General features: G+C 39.4%; 1 protein-coding gene across 5 annotated transcripts in view; it reads left to right on the top strand.

Moving 5' to 3' along the window:
* Positions 1-20,824, top strand: part of DIS3L2 (DIS3 like 3'-5' exoribonuclease 2) — a 339,592-nt gene that overhangs the window by 35,848 nt on the left and 282,920 nt on the right. For all 5 annotated transcript variants that reach the window (XM_072719168.1, XM_072719171.1, XM_072719169.1 and 2 more), the window contains 2 exons: positions 12,687-12,835; positions 13,354-13,511. In XM_072719168.1, coding sequence (XP_072575269.1) covers positions 12,784-12,835; positions 13,354-13,511 — 210 coding nt within the window. In that variant the 5' untranslated portion in view covers positions 12,687-12,783. The remainder of the gene's footprint in view (positions 1-12,686; positions 12,836-13,353; positions 13,512-20,824) is intronic.

Here is a 20,824-nt window from a genome sequence, read left to right as displayed (position 1 = left end):
TATCATTTCTTTTATCTCAAAGAACTTCCTTTTGTGTTACGTGTAGTGATGTTCTACTGGTAATGGATTTTGGTTCTCCTTTATCTAAAAAAAGTATTTTGCTTTCATTTCTGAAGGATATTTTTTACTGGATATAGAATTCTGGGTTGATAGTTTTTCTTTTCAACTCTTTAAAGATGTTTTTCCACTGTCTTCTGGACACCTTGAATGAAGATGATAGGAAATGATAAGAAATCTAGTGCCATTGAAAATATTCCCCTCTTTGTAGTATAGTATTTTCCTCTGGCTGCTTTAGGTTTTTTTCTTTTCTTTGGTTTTCTGCGGTTCGATTATGAGTCTGGATCTAGTTTTCTTTGAATTTTTCCTCTTTTGAGTTCATTGAGCTTCTTGAATTTATAGATTTGTCTTTCATCAAACCTAGGATGTTTTTGGTCAATATTTATTTTACTTTTTTTTCCCCCCAAGATTTTACTTATTTATTCATGAGACACACACACACAGAGAGAGGGGGGCGGGGAGAGAGAGAGAGGCAGAGGCATAGGCAGAGGGAGAAGCAGGCTCCATGCAGGAAGCCCGATGTAGGACTCAATCCCGGGACTCTGGGATCACACCCTGAACCGAAGGCAGATGCTCAACCGCCAAGCCACCCAGGCACCCCTATTTTATCTTTTTTTGACTCATTATTTTCTAGGATTCCAATTACCCATATGTTTGATTTTTTTTTGCTAAAATAAGCCTTAAGTCCATAAGGCTGTGTTCATCTTTTTGTTCAATCTTTTTTCTCTCTTTTTTCAGATTACATAATTTGTATTGAATAAAGTTTAAGCTCACTAACTCTTTACTCTTATATCTATTTTGCTATTAAGCTCATCCACTGAATTTTTTATTTCAGGTATATTTTTCCATTTTAAAATCTCTACTTTTAAAGGAGATTTTTTATTTCTCTATTGAAATTTTCTATCTTTTCATTCAACTGTCTTTTCCTTTCCTTCAATTAGCATAGTTATCATAGCTGGTTTAAAGTCCTTATCTAATAACTTTAACCCCTGAGTCATTTTAAGGTTGATAACCTGTGATTTTTTTCACTTTAGAATGGGTCAAATTTTCCAAGTTCTTTGTATGCCAAATAATTTTAGGTTATGTCTTGGATATAGTTGTGTAGACTCTGAATGCTGTTATGTTCCACTGTAGAGTGTTGATTATTATTATTATTTTTATTTCATTGGCGATTATCCTCAGACCCCATTAGACTCAGACTGTAAGTCTTGTCTCCTGTAGGTTCATGTTTAAGTTCAATTTTTAAAGACTTTATGATGTTCTGTTGGGTCTGTTCTACACATCTGCAGTGTTAAGGTTAGCCTGAGATCTGTATAGTGTTGATAAAAATTAGGGGGATCCCTTCTTCAGCTCTCCTATTCTAGGTTGCCCCTGGCAGCCAGCTGTGATTTCCCAGGCTCTTTTGCCTTCCTTCTGGCCAGGCAGTCTGTAGGATGTTTTCTTGAAGTTTCAGCTGCCTGTACTGCCCACTCCTGTGACTGTGGCCTGCTCTTGGGCAAAGCTATACACCCCTCCCCCACAAGCTCAAACCAAAAAACCAAAAACCAGAAATATGAAACTCGCTTCGGTGCCAGCTGTGTCTCCAGATTTTTCCTCCTCCCAATCTATTTCTTTTGTTTATTCTTCAGAATCTTCAGGTAGTTCTTTCTTCCTTTCTTCCTTTCTTCCTTTCTTTCCTCCCAGAGTTTATAGTTGTTAGCTCAGTCTGTCTTTAAGTCCTTTTTCAGGCTTTGATGCCAAGCTTGGGCTTTCCCAACTTATCATTTTCATTAGGAATTCTCCTAGTGTGATATTGAAAAAACCTTTAGTAAGAGATGATACCTGAAAGATGGGTATGTTTGAGTTCTCTAGAGAAGCAGAACAAATGGGATATAGATATAGGAAGGTATTTATTATAGGGATTGGCTCATGCAATCATGGAAGGTGAGAAGTTCTACAATCCACTATCTACAAGCTGAAGACCCTGGAAAGGTGGTAGTGTAATTCATTCTGAGTCTGAAAGTCTGAGAATCAGGGTAGCCAGTGATGTAGCTTTTAGTCCATTCTGAAGGTCTGAGAACTGAGAGTGCTGAGAACAAGAGAAGATCCATGTCTCAGCTCAGGTGATCAAACTAGAGGGGCCAACTTCTTCTTTCCTTGGTGTTTTCATAATATTTAGGCCCTCAACAGATTGGATGATACATAACCACATCAAGGAGACTGGACTACTTTACTGCTCACCAATTGAAATGCTAGTTTCATCCAGAAACCCCCCACAGACACACCCTGAAATAATGTGTAGCTAAATATCTGGAAACTCTGTGATCCAGTCATGTTGACGTATAAATGAACCATTACAGTAGTTTAGATTACAGAGTTGCAGTGAGGAACACTGAAAGGTTTTGAAAAATCCCTTAATAAGATACCTCCTGTGTGACGTATGGAATGAAGAAAAGAAATTAGTGGTTGAGAGACCTGTTAAGAAACTGTTGTTAATCTTTAGACTATTCTGTTGCAACAACCTGATTTCAGAGTGCTGATCAAGTTGGAGAGGAGAGAATCTACTTAGGATACATTTTAAAGGTAGAAGTGATGGAATTTGGGAATAGAGTTTTATTAATGAAGAGAAAGAGGTTAGATGACTACTGTTTGCTGCCCAGGGATGATAATGATGTCATTAATCTGGATGCAGTAAGTATGCAGGCGGAAAATCTAGTTTGGGGAGAATAATAACTTGAATTAGAAACATGTTACATTCAAAGTGCTTGCCAATATTAATGAGCAGGAAGTTGAAAAGTTAAAGAATAGCTTCAGAGAGCAGGGCTGGAGATGTAGATTTAAAATTCTTTAACAGAGAAGTGAGATGAGGCTTAAGAATAGGATCTTGCAAATGGCAGAAACTTAAGAGGTAAGTGAAAGAAGAGTCAACAAGAAAATTTGAGAATTGCAGAGAGAGTAGGAGGAGGCAGGAGACTGTGGTGTCCTAAAGGGTCAAGGGAAAAAGAGTTAGTAGTCCAAGGGTATGGTCAATGACATCCTATTCTAGAGGGGCTAGGAAAAATGAACTGAGAGGATGCTATTGTTTTAATAATGAAGATTTTCCTTTTTAGGAATACTGAAAGCCTTATTTCATTGTAGAGATGAGGACAAATTTTATATTCCCAGGAATATTAAGGGCTTTGTCATGAGGAAATAGAATTATGAATTTAGACTACATTTTTAAACTTTGGCAGAGATGGGAGTGAGGGAAATGGAATGGTGACTAGTAGCTTGAATTTTACAGAAGGAGAACAGGGGTAGGCCATTAGCTAGGTTGTATGCTTTTGGGTAGGCAACTATGGAGAGCAGATATAAAATTAAGAATGAAGAACACAAATTGAAGATGTTAGGTTGTAAACATGTAGGAACTTTTTTTTTTAGATTTATTTATTTATTTTAGAGAGAACAAGAGAATGCATGAACGGGGAGAGAGGGAGAGAATCTTAAGCAGACTCAACACAGAGCCCACAGTCCCCGAGGTCATGACCTGAGCCAAAACCAAGAGTCAGACACTTTACTGACTAAGCCACCTAGGTACCCTTGTAGGGACCTGTCTAACTTTCATACAGGACAGAGGGGAAGATAAATGAAATTATGGAGAATTTTTGTCAGAAGAGTGAGTCATATAGGTGGGAGTTGGGAATTTAAGGTTTTGATTGAAAATGTGAGAATTAAGAGTGAGGTTGACACTTCCAGTTATGGCATCGGAAATAGTTGGAAACTAGTCTACCTTCTTTTTTTTTTTTAATATTTTATTTATTTATTCATGAGAGGCAGAGACACAGGCAGAGGGAGAAGCAGGCTCCATGCAGGGAGCCCGACATGGGACTCGATCCCAGGTCTCCAGGATCAGGCCCTGGACCGAAGGTGGCACCAAACTGCTGAGCCACCTGGGCTGCCCAACTAGTCTACCTTCTAACAGAAAAGTTGGCTTATGCCCATTACAAAAAAAAAAAAAAAATCTGTTGCAAGTATTTGAGGAGTAATAAGAGAGTGACTATCAAGGAAGAATAAAGGTTTAGGGAGATAATGCTAGTATTTAGGGTTGTCTCCTCTGAATGTGTACTAGCTTTTAGAGAGATCAGCTGAAAGACAGAGAAGCTGAAAAACTGAGCAATGTACTTGATATTATTTTAGGGCTAGAGTGATAGGGATTTAGGCCCTGCTAATGTGGGGAGTGTGTGGTCCTGGTGAAGCATTCTTATTTGGGATTGGGATTCTGAAGGGCTACAGTCCACATAGTAAGGTTGAAGTGATGTAGATAGGCCCTCACAGAAACTGTATCTCTATTTTGAATGCATTTAAACCCTGAAAACAGATTGGGTAATTTATTGTATTTGTCTCAGGTGCTTGGCAGAAGCGAATGAAATCCTGTTTGGAAGATGGTAACATTATACTAGTTCTCAAATTATCACCACAGAGATCTTGGAAATATAATGTGTAGTCCACAATAAAAAAAATCAGGCACAAATGATCAAACAATATGAACAAAATCAAATAGAAGCAAAGAAGATAGTATTAGATCTCTTTGGGCCTCTGTTATTGAAGTTTTCAGGAGCAACTTTAATATAGCCATGCTTACCTTGTTCATAGAGGCAAAAGACAAGATTTACCATTGTTAGCAGAGAACTGGAAATGTGTAAAAGAAAAAAATGGAAAATCTAGACTTGTAAGCATAATAACTGAAATTAGGAACTTAATGAGTGGGTTTGACAGATTAGAGCTGATAGAGAATTAGTGAAGTGGAAGAGTTATGAAGAAATTGAGGAAGACAAGACACAGAGATACTAAAAGGTCAAAAGTGTATAATTGAAGTTCCAGACAAAGAGTTGAGAGAATGGGGTAAAATGTATATGGGACAACATTGGTTGAAGACTTTTCATAACTGATAAAAGCTGTCAAATAATAGTATTATTGCTAACACCAAGGAGGATTAAAAAAATCCATGCCTTAGTATATTGTAGTAAATTGCTAGAAAACCAAAGATAAAGAAAAAAATTTCAAAAGCTGCTCTAGAGGGAGAGAAGGATTAGTACACTTCCTTCTTCTTCTTCTTCTTCTTCTTCTTCTTCTTCTTCTTCTTCTTCTTCTTCTTCTTCTTCTTCTCCTTCTTCCTTCTTCCTTCTTCCTTCTTCCTTCTTCCTTCTCCTTCTCCTTCTCCTTCTTCAGATTTATTTATTTGAGAGAGAGAGTGAGAAAGAGTGCAAGCACAAGGAGGGCCAGAGGGAGAAGCAGACTCCCCACTCAGTGGGGAGCTTGATATGGGGCTTGATCCCAGGACCCAGAGATCATGACCTGAGCCAAAGGCCAAAGCTTAACCAACTGAGCTGCCCAGGTGCCCCAGAAATAGTACACTTTCAAAGACTACAAAATTAGATTAACGACTGACTTCTTAACGGAAACATTGAAAGCTAGAAGACAATTGAATGATACCTTCAAATTAGTTAGAGAAAATAACTGACAATCTAGAATTCTAAAACCTGTGAAAATTTCCTACAATAATAATGATGAAATTCAGATGTTTCAGACCTGACAGGAACTCTTTAAAATGCTCAAAAGACACATGTAGCTTGTGGCTACCCTACTGGACAGCACAGATACTGAAAATTACATAACTTCAGTAAGGATAGCACTGCTATATGTACTAAGAAAATCATAAGGATATTTTGAGCAACATTGTTTCCCCTCAAAAAGGGAAACTTTAGATGAAATTGATAAATTTCTAGAAGGATGCAAATTACTAAAACTGAAGAAATTTAAAAATCTGAATTATTTTATATGTTAAAGCAGTATTTTTTTTCTTATGATACCTTTTTCTGCCTTTGGTATGGAGAAATAATATCCTCATAGAATGAGTTGGGAAATATTTTCTGTTTTCTGGAAGAGTTTGTGAAGTTTTACGGTTATTTTTTTCTTTCAATGTTTGGTAGAATTTACCTGGGCTTTTCTTTATTAGAAGATTTAACTACTAATTCAATTTCTTGTTATATGTCTATTTAGATTTTTAATTTTTTTCTTAAGCCAGCTTTAGTAATTTGTTCCTTTCTAGGAATTTGTCCATTTCATCTGTTATCTAGTTGGCCTAAAGTTGTTTGTATTCCCTTATAATCCTTTCTGTAAGGTTGGTAGAGAGGTGCTGTCTTTCACTCCTGTTCTGTGGTCACCCTGTGGAGGTGGAATGGATCCTTTCCCAATTAGTAGGATGTATATTAATTGTACTCTATATTAAACAGGAGAATTTGAGAGAGAACTTATTACTCACCTACGAGACTCCTTGGCAGAGTAGGGTGAGTACAGGCATGTCTGGTCTGGTTTGAGTGAGGCTGAAGGAGTGGGTTAATTCTTTATAATGGGTAGGGAACTGGAGAGAAGTTCCTATGTGTAGACTGGGGATTTGTGAAATTTGAATTTCCCACTGGGGTCAAAGGTTGGGGTACTCATGGACTGTCTTCTCAGGTTGTACAGATGGATCAAATGGGAAAGAGGAATTAAGGCTAAAAATAAGTCGGTAGTCAAACATTGAAAAATGGAGCCAGGTTCTTTATCACAAGTCTTTAAATTGGATTTTAAAAAAATAATTGTACTTCATATTTCTTTTCTTCCTTTCTTTATGTTGGATCATCTTGACTGATCATTTTTATTTTCAGGTTTATCAATTCTTTTTATGCCAACTTCCATCTGCTGTTGAATCCTTCTAGTGAAATTTTCATTTTAGTTCTTTCATCTTGCAATTTACTTTTAAAAAAAAATAATGTCTGTTGATCTTTTCTTTTCTTTTTAAAATTTTATTTTTAGAGAAAGAATGGGGAAAGGGGCAGAGGGAGAGAGAGAGTGAGAGAGGCTCAGCACAGAGCCCGACATGCGTCTTAGTCCTCTGACCCTGAGATCATGACCTGAGTCAGACATTCAACGGGTGACTGAGCCACTCAGGTGCCCCTCTCTATTGATATTTTTTATTTGATGAGTCATTGTTATTATACTTTTCCTTTATAAGTTTTTTTTTTTTTTTTAGTTCTTTGAACATATTTGTGATACATGCTTTTGAAGTTCTTATTGCCAGAGTCTGAAATCTAGGCTTCCCCAGAGACATTTTTTTATTGAAACTGCTGCCCCCTCTTCCTGTGTATGGGTCACACTTTTCTCTTTTTTGCCCACGTTATAATTCTTTGTTGAAATCTGGACATTTTGATATACTCTGCATTCTGATTCCTTTTCCCCTAGAGTTGGTTGTTCTTTTTGTTTGTGTAGTGACTTGTCTGGACTTATTCTTTGGAGTCTGTTTCTCCTATCCTGTGTGGATGCCGATGTCTCTGCTAATTCTTCCTTTCTTGTTTTTATTTTTATGTCTAACTTTCTTGTAGTTGCCCTTGGGTCAGTATATCTTAATGGTCAGCCCATGATTTTCAGAGGTTGTGTTTAGCTCTGAAACTGTGAGGCCCCCCATCCTTTGTCAGTGTTTCTTGCGAGACTTGGGGGAATGCTTTCAAAGTTCAGGCAGTTTACACATCAGCCCAGGCTTTTGCTTTCTGTATTTGTAAGGTTCACATTCATCCAGGGAGGAGCAGCTTTCTAGTGCCATTTCATTTCATTTCATTTCATTTCATTTCATTTCATTTTATTTCATTTCATTTCATTTTTTTTTAAAGATTTTATTCATTTATTCAGGAGAGACACAGAGAAGCAGAGACGTAGGCAGAAGAAGAAGCAGGCTTCCTGCAGGGAGCCTGATGTGGGTCTGTCTCAATCACTGCACTCCGGGATCATGCCCTGAGCTGAAGGCAGATGCTCAACCACTGAGCCACCCAGGCATCCCGGCCTTCTCATTTTTTTCCTGCATGTTTAAAGTCCTTTGCATGCACATAGCAGGAAAAAGTAGATTTTTGCCAAGGCCCACTTTAGTTGTCTTATTCCTAATTCTCCCTGTTAAATTTCTGGTTGGTTTCCTGATCTGTTGCTTGCCCTAACTAGTATAGCAGATTCAGGCTACTTGTGATAATTGGCCTTCCTAATTTTTTCGTTCCTTGGAATCATTGTTTCTGAAAATGCCCCTGGACCTGGAATTCTTTTTGCTCTGCTCCAAAGAAATTTAGCTCCTCTGGCTAAGTGGAGCTGCCAATCTTCATAGCTTGCTCTGTCCTGGTGGGATTTCCTTACCAAGAGTTTGGGACTGTGGGATGGTGGGAACTCCAGGTTAAACCACCACACACTTATGTTGTTCTTTACAAGAGTCAGTAGAGTTTCTGGAATAAACACTTCTCAATGTTTTATATGTCTTTGGTCAATATCCAAATCCTTAAATAATTGATTTTGATAATTTTTATCCAGTTTTATTGTTATTTTTTTTTTCTAGGGGATAGCATTTTTCAAATTCCTTATTTAACCTGGATATTCCTATACATTCTGGCCATCATTTCCCCTGTCTTCTCTCTCTCACGTGTGTGTGTGCGTGTGTGTGTATATACTTTTTTATTTTTATTTTTTATTTTTTTAGAGAGCACGTGTACGTGTGTGCGTGTGTGGCAGAGGGGAAAGGGGAGAGAGAGAGAGAATCTTAAAGAGACTCCATGCCCAGTGCAGAGCCTGACACAGGGTTCAATTTCACCACCCTGAGATCATAACCTGAGCCGAAATCAAGAGTTGGATGCTTAACAAACTGAGCCACCCAGGCACCCTTCTGTCTCCCTCAACAATTTTATTTTAGAATGTGTTATAAAGTAGCACTGTATTGGCAATTTGGTTAAGTAGTGTCTTAGTATAACTTGTTGACTATTTCATGTTTCCCAATTATTTGTGGTATAAATTGTTTATTTCTCTAACTTTAGTGAGGTTTATTTTAAACTTATTCTCTCTTTTTTAAAAATTTATTCCATCAATAGTGTTTTCTTTCATTTGTTCTTACCAGGTCTTGCTTTCTATCGGCTATATCTTAGCTTCTGAAAAGGCTCAACCTTTTCTCTCTTTATACTTTTTAATTTTATTGCCTTGGGTTTCCTTTACTACCAAGGTTCATAAATTTTATCTGCTCTTGTTTCTCATCAGGGCTGAGATACGGGGTAAGGCAAGTGAGATGCCTAGGGCATTAACATTTCAGGAGTCTCTCTTGAAGTCCTCTAAGTGCAGGGTGCAGGGTTAGTACTTGTATGATTTTGCTTTTATGAATTTTGCATCCTTGGTGCCTGGCTTCCCTCACCTTAGTCCTGGCCCTGCTACTTAATTTCTCATTAGTGGATATTTGTTGTAAGGTGGTTTCTGTTCCAAATAGGTTTCATTCTTTCAAATTTTTGAGTGTCTGCTCTGTACTATGCATTGTGCTAGGTTTGGGGAATATAAAGGCTCTCAAGACACTACTTCTTTCACCCAGATTATTTCTTCAGATTTTCTCCTTCTCGAGTCTAGGTGCCTCTCCCTGCATTCCACTTCATTCCTGCTTTTTTTTGTACCATGTGTCACTATTGACCATTACTGCCTGTTCATCCTAACCCCAGCCCAACTCTTCAGAATGTACAGCTATTTCCATGATAAGACACCCTCTCGAGGAACCAGTGGGCATTTGGGCAGTAGATCAGTGTACCCCATTCTGAAAACTGGTAAGAATTAGAAATTGACTTGTCCTTTCAGTGTGTTAAGGTAGGGGTGCCCAGGATTTCTCTTGGGTTAATAGATCTTTAGACATGTTGCTGGGAAGGTTGTTTGTTCATTCATCTGCTTAGTATATTCTCTGTTTGGAATCTTTCCTTCTCCTTCCAGTACTTTGATACCCAAAGGCAAGCTTTGATTCTCTGCCCAGCTATCTGGTTTACTTCTGCCAATTTTGTTTCCTGGCTCCCGTGTTCTTTTCCTGTTCTTTGCTGACTTGTTTTTAGTGTAATTTCCCTGAATGATCCTGCTCTTCTTGGTGTTTTCACCGCTTATTCATGAAAATAAACTCATCTACTCATTTAAGGAGTGAATAGTGAACCTATATTCTATCCTGGGTACTATAGGAATCACTGGGGTTACAACAGTGAAACCAACCAAACATTCCTTATCCTCCTGAGCTAGAGAGACAAGTTAGGGATAAATCATACCAACATAAATCATACCGAACACCAAGGGTGTTTGCTGTGAAGGAAAGTTGCAGGTGGAACTGATCTTGGGACATTTGAGTTAAAATCTCTGTCTTCATTTCACTTAACTGGCAGTAAATCCCCGTAATTTTGAACTCTTGCCTGCATCAGGACTTGATACAAAGTACCCATTTTCAATTATGACTTTTTTAATATTGTCTTTTTCCTGCTTGCAGCTTGACTCAACCCTTCACCTTGCTCAAGGCTGCCATGAGTTGAATTCTTACTTAGTAGTGGTTGTCAGCTGTGATTGTTAACTTATTCTCCTTTGGAAGTTATTTTCTCCCAGGTTTTCTTGACATTTGACCTGTTGGTTCTTTTCGTACATCTTTGTTAGTTTTTGTGTTCTATGTCCTACTTCTTTGCATTTCCTAAAATTTGTCCTAACCCAGATTTTGTGCTGGGCCCCTTCTGTATCAACTTACCCTTTCTTGGCAATCTTGTCCTTTCTAGAGAATTTTGGTTGCCATTTTTAAGTGAATGGCTGGCCAGTTTATCTAAGTTATGCTCTAGTTTCCAACTATTTGGGATAGAGGTATACATACAGGCGCATATTTCCGTGTGCACAGGTTCATGTAGAGGGAGGGAACACTCTAAGTAGAATTCATTATCTTCTCTAACTCAGTGACTTTATAATCTCCCAATCTCCTTGCTCAAAATCTCAAACATTTGCTCCCTCCTTGCTTTTGAGACCCCGGATCTGCCTGGTTGCCATGTGGTGTGAGTTTGTCCTGCAATCCCACCACATCATGGGTTTCTTTTTTTCAGTGTGTGCTCACTCAGCTCTACTTCAGGCCTTCCTTTCTTTCTCCCTGGTCTGTTCTGGTTCTTTCCTGAGGTGCAGCTGCCGCTGTCTTTCTCAATTCCAGAGGACTCTGAATCCTGTGCCAGCTTTATTTTTCCTGAATTGTGATTCTGATCTGTTGTTCTTCTCTTCTGCTTATTCATGCTTCAGACATTCCCTACTGCCTTTGAGAAACAGGCTGGTTTTCTAGACCTTCCAACTTGTTTTATTTTCCCTGCCACTTCCCTTCATACAGGCTGGACTCTCTCCAAATGGAATTAATGTTGTAAGAATCTGCCTGTGTTTTTCTGTTTGTATCTCTATTTTTGGTTCCTTGTGCCAGTAGTGTGCTTGTCTCACATTCTCAGTTCTTCCTTCACATTTTTCCTGAAGCTCTCTCTCAGGTTTCCTGACCCAGAGATACTTTCTTCCATCATGAGTACATTTACCCATACTTAAAAAAAATATAGTGCTTATCACTTCCCAACTTGTATTGTTATTTCAGTATGATTTTGTAAGTCTCATCAGCTCTTGTATTCTTCATTGAGCCTAGTATAGTACATTGTCCAAGTGTTTGTTGCATTAATAAGTGGCTGGATGCCTTCTGAATTAAACCAGCAGACAGTCTGGCCTCCTCTGTGTGCCCTTCCCATTACCTTGTTTATCTAAGACCATCTGTTTCTCTCCCTTCTTGCTTTTTTTTTTTTAAACTTTATCCCTGAATCTCTTCATGTATTGCTAAGTGGCCCATTACCCTTTGTCATTGTAGCTTCTCTTTTCCTGAGTTAGTATTAATTTCACTTTAAAGAAAAATGATGTCATTTCAGTGAAGGATGTGTGTGGGAAATTTACAGAAGATGGAAGCTAGTATTGAGAATGACATCTTGATCCATTTTATGGGAAAGAAGCCTGCCCACCAGGATTTTGGAAATTTGCAAGTATAGGCTTGAATCTCTGGGCTGGTGGCCAGCTAAGAGTAGAAAGTAGAAGTTGTAATATGTGTTCAGTATCTAGGTGGAAGGCCAGGGGCCAGCTCCAGGGCCCTGGATTCCAGTCTCCTGATCTAGGCAGCTGCCTTATGTTCCTTGGAAGCAGCTGCCTGAGCTTTTGGACAGATGATTGGTTTAAAGTGATGTCAGGTAAGAGTAGGGAAATAGATATCTAACTGCCATGTTGCCATTTTTTTGAAAGCTAGTGAAACACCTTGGGTTCCCTGCATGGTTTTGGATATCTGGTTGTGGCAGTAAGTTGGGTTTTGTTGATGAATTCCAAAGGAATTGATTTATTTGGTTTCATAGATGAATGTCATTTGTCTGATGTGAAACTTAATAGCTGTACCTTTTGAGTGCTAGTTTAGTGCCTGTTTCATTATAGTCTTGAGATTCCAGATTTTTATAACTTTTTTCAAAATTATATTCTCTCTCATGTTTACCCATTTCAGAAACTAAATGGAACTGCAGCACTCTTTCAGTCCCCACCTCATTGCCATTTGTGGAGGTTTTTGGTTGAAGTGGCCCAAACAAGCAGGCTAGCAATACCTTGAAAAGAAACTCAGGACAGATGGTGTGCTTGTCTAACTGTCTGGGAGAAAGTGACACTGGGACCCACGAGGCCCCCTGCCCCCACATGTAGTTTCTGTCACTCACATACCACATTTCTGAGAGCACAGAGGAGGCCACAGGTTAACTGCTAGTCAGTCACCTATTTCTCTTTGGTTTCAGATAGTGACAACCAAGAGACTCAAGGCAGGAAGAAGTCTGAGCTGAGCAGTAGAGGACCCCCTGGATCTGGAGAGAAGAGGCAACCTTGGAACCAGTGATGAGCCATCCTGACTGCAGGCTGAACCTCCGGCACCTGGGGACCCCCAGAGGTAGCAAAAGGAAAATGGAGTCTATTCTAGCAACTGGAGACCTGAAATAAAATAACTGGAATGGAAGCGCAGGGCAGGTCTTAGGACTGAGGGGCACTGTAATTCTTTTGGTAACCTGTTAAATATTCTTCCATATTATTTATTCTAAAATTAAGTGTGGTTTCTTATTGTCTTATTGTTATATTGAGTACAGTTGTTTAGTCTCCTCCAGAAAAGAGACAATCTTTAATTCTTATTTTATAAAGTTTGTGTCTATAAACAGCAAAGCACATAGAACCCATTATTCAAATTATGTTCCATGCATGTTGTGGTGCTGATTTAAAACTTAAGTCTCATCTGCATACATTTTATTCATGTTTCCTTACCCATTCTTTCTTTTTTGTGACTATTTAAAGTCATTATCAGAGCATTTCATTCTTTTATTGGTCTTTCTATAAAAGTAAAGGTAAAATATCTCCAGTTTAAAAATACAGAGATTTTTTTTGAGGAAAGAGTTGATTGCTGCCTCCTGTTCCTAGGTGTGTCCTCTGTAGCTGGCCCACATGGTGTTGGTGCTTCGCCAGGTGACAAAAAGTTGAAGAACAAGTCTGCACGAGGGAAGAAAAAGAGCGTATTTGAAACCTACATGTCCAAGGAGGATGTCTCAGAAGGCTTGAAGAGAGGAACACTCATCCAGGTGCTTAAAACATACTAGGCATCTATTCCTTGACTATGTGGAATCAGAAGTAATCTATTGCTCATAAAATTGCTTATTGCTCTGCATTGTATACTCGAGGGAAATGGTGAGTGAACAGGCACAGGGCTTCCTACTTCTGACACCTGCAGTGCAGTGTGGAAAGCACCACAAACAGACAGACAAAGTGCTCTGAGATTTGAGTGGATGGAGCCATTACTTCCAATTAGGGTTGTCTAGGAATGTTTTATTGGAAGGGATATATTTGGTCATGAGTTGGCCCTGTTGGAACAAATGAAGATAAGAGAAAGTACTTTATGGACAGAGAAACCAGTGTGTGCTACTAAGACAGAAGTGGGAAATAGGATTTGGTTGTAAGGAACATTGATAGTTCAGATGGTCTAGAGCACTTGGATACTAAATGATGGAGATTAGAGTTGAACAGGAAATAGTAAACAGCAGACAATATTTATCGAGTGCTTTATAGTTTACAAAATACTTTTACAAACTAGGTCAATGGTTTGGCTCAGCAGATGTTTGTTGAGTATCCACTGTGAGCTGGGAATAGTTCATACTGAGGAGTGTGCTGCCTGGGTGTTCTTGAAATGAAGGCAGGTGAAACTGGCTTTCTGTTCTTTGAACTCCCAGCCCAGTTTAGGCAGGCAGTCATATGAATAGATGCTTTGGGGAAAATGGTAAGTTCTCAAATAAAAGTGTTACTGAGGTGTATGGGAGCATGTTGGGAAGACTGGAAGGAGAATTGGGAGACTGGAGGAGGTGACCTCTTGGTGCATATTGAAGGAAGGCTAGTTGGGGCCTAGTACATGAGTGATAACATGTGTGAGGAGGTATGGAGAGGTAGTGGCACCAATGAAAACATGTCTTGGAAAACATTGTGGAGTAAGGCAGCATAGATCTCCTTAGGCATGAAACATGAGGCAGGAAGTAGGTAAGGAGACAGAGAGTGAGGCAGGGGCACATATTCTTTGAATTAAGTCTATTTTATAATTATTGGATTGGTATATAGAGGCATTGCCATGTGTTACCTGGCTCCCTTGAAAATGTTGCTTGTGTTCCATTCTGAATACATTCTTTCATTTCTCTCATTCTGAGAGCCCAGCTCCTATATTTGTGGTTTTGGCTAAAGATCCAGCCAGTGAACAGATACTGTCCACTTCTCCTCCTCCTCCTCCTCGCCCCCCTTCTTCTTTCTTCTTCTTCTTTCTTCTTTCTTCTTCTTTCTTCTTCCTTCTTCTTTCTTCTTCCTTCTTCTTCTTTCTTCTTTCTTCTTCCTTCTTTCTTCTTTCTTCTTCCTTCTTTCTTCTTCTTTCTTCTTTCTTCTTCATTTTATTTATTTATTCATGAGAGATACCGAGAGAGAAGCAGAGACATAGGCAGAGGGAGAAGCAGGCTCCCTCTGGGGAGCCTGATAACGGGACTAGATCCCAGGACCCTGGGATCGTGACCTGAGCCAAAGGCAGATGCTCAACCACTGAGCCACCCAGGTGTCCCTCTTCTTTTCCTTCTTAATCCCTTTTCTGTATTTACCTGTGGTCAAGAACACATATGATTAATGTAGCCTCTTTTTTTTGGCCCCCTTCATCCTTCCCCTGCCCCTTACCCTGTATCCCTGCCACCTCTGCCAACCACCAGTGTGTATATCTGAGCTTGTGTGGTTTTTTCTTTTTTCTTTTTTTTTTTTAAGATTCCACGTATAAGGGACCCAACAGTATTTGTCTTTCTCTGTTTGACCTGTTTCATTTAGCATAATGTCTTTGAGATCCTCCAGTGGTTACAAATGGCAAGATATCATCCTTTTTTTTTCTTTTTTATCATGGAGTAATATTCCATTGTGTGTGTATGTATGTATACTCTACAATTTCTTTATTCCTTCATCACTGGACATTTAGGTTGTTTTCATAACTTGTCTATTATAAATAATGCTGCAGTGAACATGGGTTGCACATATCTTTTTGTGTTAGTGTTTTGTTTTGTTTTGTTTTTTTAAAGATTTATTTATTCATTCATTCAGAGAGAGCGAAGAGAGAAGCAGAGACACAGGTGGAGGGAGAAGCAGGCTCCATGCAGGAAGCCCGATGCGGGACTCGATCCTGGGTATCCAGGATCACACCCCAGGCTGCAGGCAGCGCTAAACCACTGTGCCACCGGGGCTGCCCTGTGTTAGTGTTTTTATTGACTCTTGAATGGAAAATTTTTTAACAAACAAGTTGATCTTTCTGATTTTAGAGGTACTATTGGCCTTTTTATTTATTTATTTTTAAATTTTTCTTCAAAAATTTATTTTCCTTTTTATTTATTACTATTTTTTTACTTCCCTTGGATTTCTTTGATGAGCCCTCTCTTAGGAGACTTGAAGCTGAATTTGGACATTTGTCCCCTCATTAATCCATTCATTTGCTGTTTATTGTTCAATCTACATACTGAGCTCCCATTTTATCTACAAATTTCTTGGCCCTCATCTTGTTTCATGTTTGAGGACCACTTGTGCCTTTCCCATTTTCATCTCCTGCCACTCTTCTTCAGGTACATGCTGCTCTATCCATCCTAATCTTTAAGACTTCCTGTAAAAACTCTGCTCTTTGATTTTTCTGTGACTTTGTACACACTGTTCCTAGTGTTTGGAATGCTTTCTCTCATTATCTTGATGTAATTGTGCTTGAACTTTAAGTCCCTACCTAAATGTTACCCCCTTTGAGAAGCCTTATTTTAATTCTCCCAGCAGAATTGGCCGTGACTACTTTCTGGGAGCTGACTTTGTTGTTTACCCTTTATTCTAAACTTATTACCATTTCTTGGTATTTATGTTTCCTCAAATAGACCATTCACTTTCTTGTGGGTAGGATTGTATCTTATTCCCACAAATTAGCCCAGTATGTGGAATTTGATGGATGCATAATCAGTTTATATTGAATAAATATTTATTTACCAAGTGAATAAAGGATCAAGGTACTGTCTTTTGAAGAGGGGTGAGGGAAACTCTGTTATGACTTGGAAGAAAAATTGCTTATAATTTTAATTATAGAATTTATAGAGATAAGAGGAGGAAAATATCCTGGAATGATAAAACTTTTGCTCCTTTCTATTAATTTTTGCTTTTGAAGCAACTCTTTGCTGATATTAAAAAACAAAAAGCTGATCAATATAACAACTTTCTTTCCCAGGAGTTTGTAAGTGATTCCTCCTGGCTTGTGACATCATGAGACTCTGCAGCCAGAGCCTCCCCCCACAGATGAGAACAGTTGTTCTTTGCAGATGGGGAGAGGAATGGGTTCCAGATATGAGGTCACCGTGTGAAATATACAACACTGTAAATAAGATTTTCATAGACAGGGAAACAGAGTCCATCTGCTTTCTGCTTTCTGATATGAACTTTATGTGTGCAGGCCTTGATGGATAAGATAAAAAGCTGGACAAGAAAAGCTATTTCAATGCTATTGGAGAAAATTAAACTTATTAGATATACTTGTAAGTATTTGTTAACTTTTACATTCAAATTTAAGTATATCGTGACATCTCTTTTTTCTCCCTATCCAGAGAAGAAACTTTTATTGAGAGATAAGGAGATGTTTTAAAAATAGGAGTAGAATAATACTTTTTATTATTTATTTATTATTTATTTTGTTTTCAATACTTTGAACAATAATTTGACATTTCATTGGTGTTTTGCCCTATATGGGCATGAGGAGTCCACAGTGACCAAAGGAATCTCTTTCCTTACAGCAGTAACACAAGATCATGTACACATAATTTTGAAAAAAAATTTTCTTGTAGACAAGCTCTCATGTCATACATACATCCTTTCTCCATAGGTACGGTATAGGAGATTGTTATAGAAGGTGTTGGAAAAAATGAAAGTATGGAATAAACAGGCCTGGAGGGGACTCAGGTTTGAGGTGATGACCAGAATGACATAGGTATGATGGTAGAATTGGCTGGTTTCCTCATCTCAGATGATGCTTTGACTGAAAATGCCCTAGAGCAGCTTGAGGCATGATGTCAGAGTTCCCCCTAAAACAGAATACTGGTGTAAAGTTGTTATTGGACCTTACAAGAATTCCTAGTCTAAGGAAGACAAGACAGAATGTGGGTTAGTTTCTCGGACCTTCACCATTTGTTGAGAGTGAAATCAACTGGGGAACATTTGCATATGAATTAGAAGAATAGAGGTGACTTTATAGTGGACTGCCCAGCCATTTAGAAGCACAGATGATCTTTGTAACATTACTGGCTGGGGCTGGTGGAACGGCTTCACCTCTGTAGACACACTCTAATTAGCTCATGTTTCTTGACTGCCTACTAAATGCCAGGCATATACCAGTGAATGAGATAGGTAATTCACTGGGAGAGATGGGCAAACAACCAGAGACATAAAGAGGAAATTATAGCATGTGCTGAATGCTGCTAGGGAAATAAAAAAGATGAGAAAGAAGAATTAGAGAGAGCCACTTTACATGAAGGTGGTTAGGCTGCTCTGAGCAGGTGATTTCTGAGCAGAGATCTGAAAGATGGAAATGAGCCAGCTATCAGGAGAATTAGGCAAAGAACGTTATAGGCAGAGAGACCAGCTAGTGGAAAAATGGCAGGCAGAAAAAGGCTTGGTGTTTTTGAGGAACATGAAGGAAGCTGTTGGACATAGTGAGCAAAGGGAATTACGATATCGGAATAAGCTGGAGAGGCAGGCAGCTGCCACAGCTAGGCTGTGTGGGAGAGTTGGACTTTGTTAAAACTAAAGCGTTTCGGTAGGGAGAGGGCATGATGTATTTTATGCTTTAAAAACATCTCTTAGTTAGTAGTTATGAGGTGAATAGACTTGAGTGGAAGTTGGGTCGTCATGTAGAAGGCCATTACAGTAAACTGGGCAAGGAAAGAAGGGTGGTAGCAGTGAGGATGGCAGGGAGTGGATGACTGTGGAGCCGGAACTGGCAGGAAGCTGATGGCTTAAATGTGAAGGTGAGGCAAAGGGAGGAATAAAGCAGGACTCCTAAGTTTTGAGTTGAGCCACTAGATGGATGATGTTACCATTAGCTGAAACAGGAAAGACAGAGGGCTGGAAGGTGGTGCTGGAGTGGTGGGGGAAGGGAGCAGATGGCATAAGTGAGCAAAGAGGCCCTGGTGATGACTGTGGCAACAGAAGCAGTCTGAGGCAGTTATGCATGAGGATGCTGGAACCAGACTGCTAGGTTTGAATGTGGTGTGGAAGTGGGCACCTCTTGACTTCTCAGTGTTCTCCTTTGTAAAAGGGAGGACAGTAGAACCTACCTCATAGAATTGATTTGAGGGTTAAATTAGTTGATGGATATAAAGCTCTTAAAACAGTGTGTAACATGTAGTATACTTATATAAGTGTTATTTGAGATTTTTTTATTGCTATAAGGGAAGTGTTTATGATTCAACTCAGGTGGTTGCTGCTATGGAGGATTAGCTGGTTTTTCAAGAAAATGTGGAAATACATTTATGTGTGAAATTCCTTTGCTTTAAGTATTCTCAAACATCCTGTAAGCCAAATAAAACATGTTTGTGATTGCCAAGCTAGGCTAATTAGCCCAGTTGTGTGGTATTTTTCTATAGTAACATTCAGCCCCTTGGGTGTAGGCATGAAGAAGGCAGATAGGTGGGGCTAACTGAGAGTGAGGGCTGGCTAGTTGAATAGAAGAGGGCGAGTGGACTCATGGTTTGCAAGGGCAGGAGGTAATGACAGGCCCTGGCAACTAGGTGGCCAAGCAAGGGACTAAACATAGTGTGGGGACAGAATGTGGTCAGATCCATGGGTTAGAAGTCTTAAGACAAAGAATTGCTGAAGTGGGGTCTAAAGTGAGATGGAAGGATAGAAGATAGTGATCATAAAGTGTGATATTTGAGTTTTTATATTTGGAATTGGTATCATTTGCAATGATGCCAAGAGATGGCAGTGAACATGGGGGAGAGTGGTTAGGGTGAGTGGAGGAAGAGCTGGTTAGAGTGACTGACTAGGGCTCTATGTATGGTCAACCATATGGATACAAAGTTCCATAAGTGTTTATAGAAATGGGGGTACAGAGGAAGACAGTGACCAATGAGTCAAAGCATTAGTGAATCAGGATAATCAAAGGGTTTGAAGATGATAGTACTGAGGAGGTATAGCAGGAGCTAATGATATGATCTTCAAAAGATCTGGATTTTAATCAAGAATGGAGGAAAAGGGGCACCTGAATGGCTTAGTTGGTTAGGCATCTGCCTTTGGCTCAGGTCATGATCTCAGGGTCCTGGGATCGAACCCTACATTGGGCTCCCTACTCAGCAGAGAACCTGCTTCTCCCTCTCCCCTCTGCCTATTGCTCCCCCTTCTTATGCTCTCTGTCAAATAAATAAAATCTTAGGAAGAAAAAAGAATGGAGGAAAAAAATAATTTTGAAGCTACTGGGGAAACAGTGTGGGAAACGTTCTCTGGTCCTTCAGGCACATGGCATAGGAAAGATAAAATAGACTCTCTGAGAGCACTTCAAGGGAAGTGATCATATCAGGGGACAGCCAGGTTTCAGTTAAGTCAAGGAGCATTCACAGAGGAGATGAGCATGGAGAAGCCTCACTGATCGAGTTCCAGGCCTTGGAAAGGGTGAGGAGGAAGATGAGTGATGAGGGATTGGGGTAGATTAGGTGATGGTCATAAAAATGTGGAAATGGAAGTCCTGTACTTTTGCAGGTGAGTAAGACAAAACATTGCTGGAAGTCTCTTTTAGTTAAAAGACCGTTTCTTGACATGCTTTACTGACAGCTTCTTTCATCAGGGTGTGGGGTGGACTCTGGTCTACTGTGGAATTCTGTTAGAGTTTCTTTTCTTCAGTGCGATCTGCCCTCTCAAGGGAATCGTTCCTGAGGTCCTCTCTACGTGCTCTGTACCGAAAGGCCTTTTCACAGCAGAGGGCCTTCTTACCTCTCTGCTTCTTCAGGTAGTAACTGTTCAGTGGGCTGGAAGGGATTATAGAAGAGTAGCAGTTCAGGGGGAGAAACAAAACAAACCTTAGGTCAGAAGGCAGTGTTTGGAATCAGAAAATGAATTTTTTAAAAATTTAATTCAAATGAATTGACTTGATTTACTTGCAGCATCTTCCCCTCACTAGATACTGTGCTCTAGTGGAGAGCACCCCATTGTGTCCCCATCGCTTAGTGTAGTGCCTGCCATGCTAGTCTTTAGGAAATTTTGTTGAGTCGATACAAATGTAGGATAAATGTAATAAGCTTTTTGTTTCCCTTCCCCCAACAATAAACAGCTGTCCTGGAAGTGAAATTGCAGTGACATTCATGAAAAGGGTCCGGCC

Source organism: Vulpes vulpes, chromosome 9 (genome assembly GCF_048418805.1).
Source record: "Vulpes vulpes isolate BD-2025 chromosome 9, VulVul3, whole genome shotgun sequence".
NCBI lineage: Eukaryota > Metazoa > Chordata > Mammalia > Carnivora > Canidae > Vulpes > Vulpes vulpes.
The sequence above is the reverse complement of the archived record's forward strand: the minus strand, read 5'-3'. Positions and strand labels throughout refer to the sequence as shown.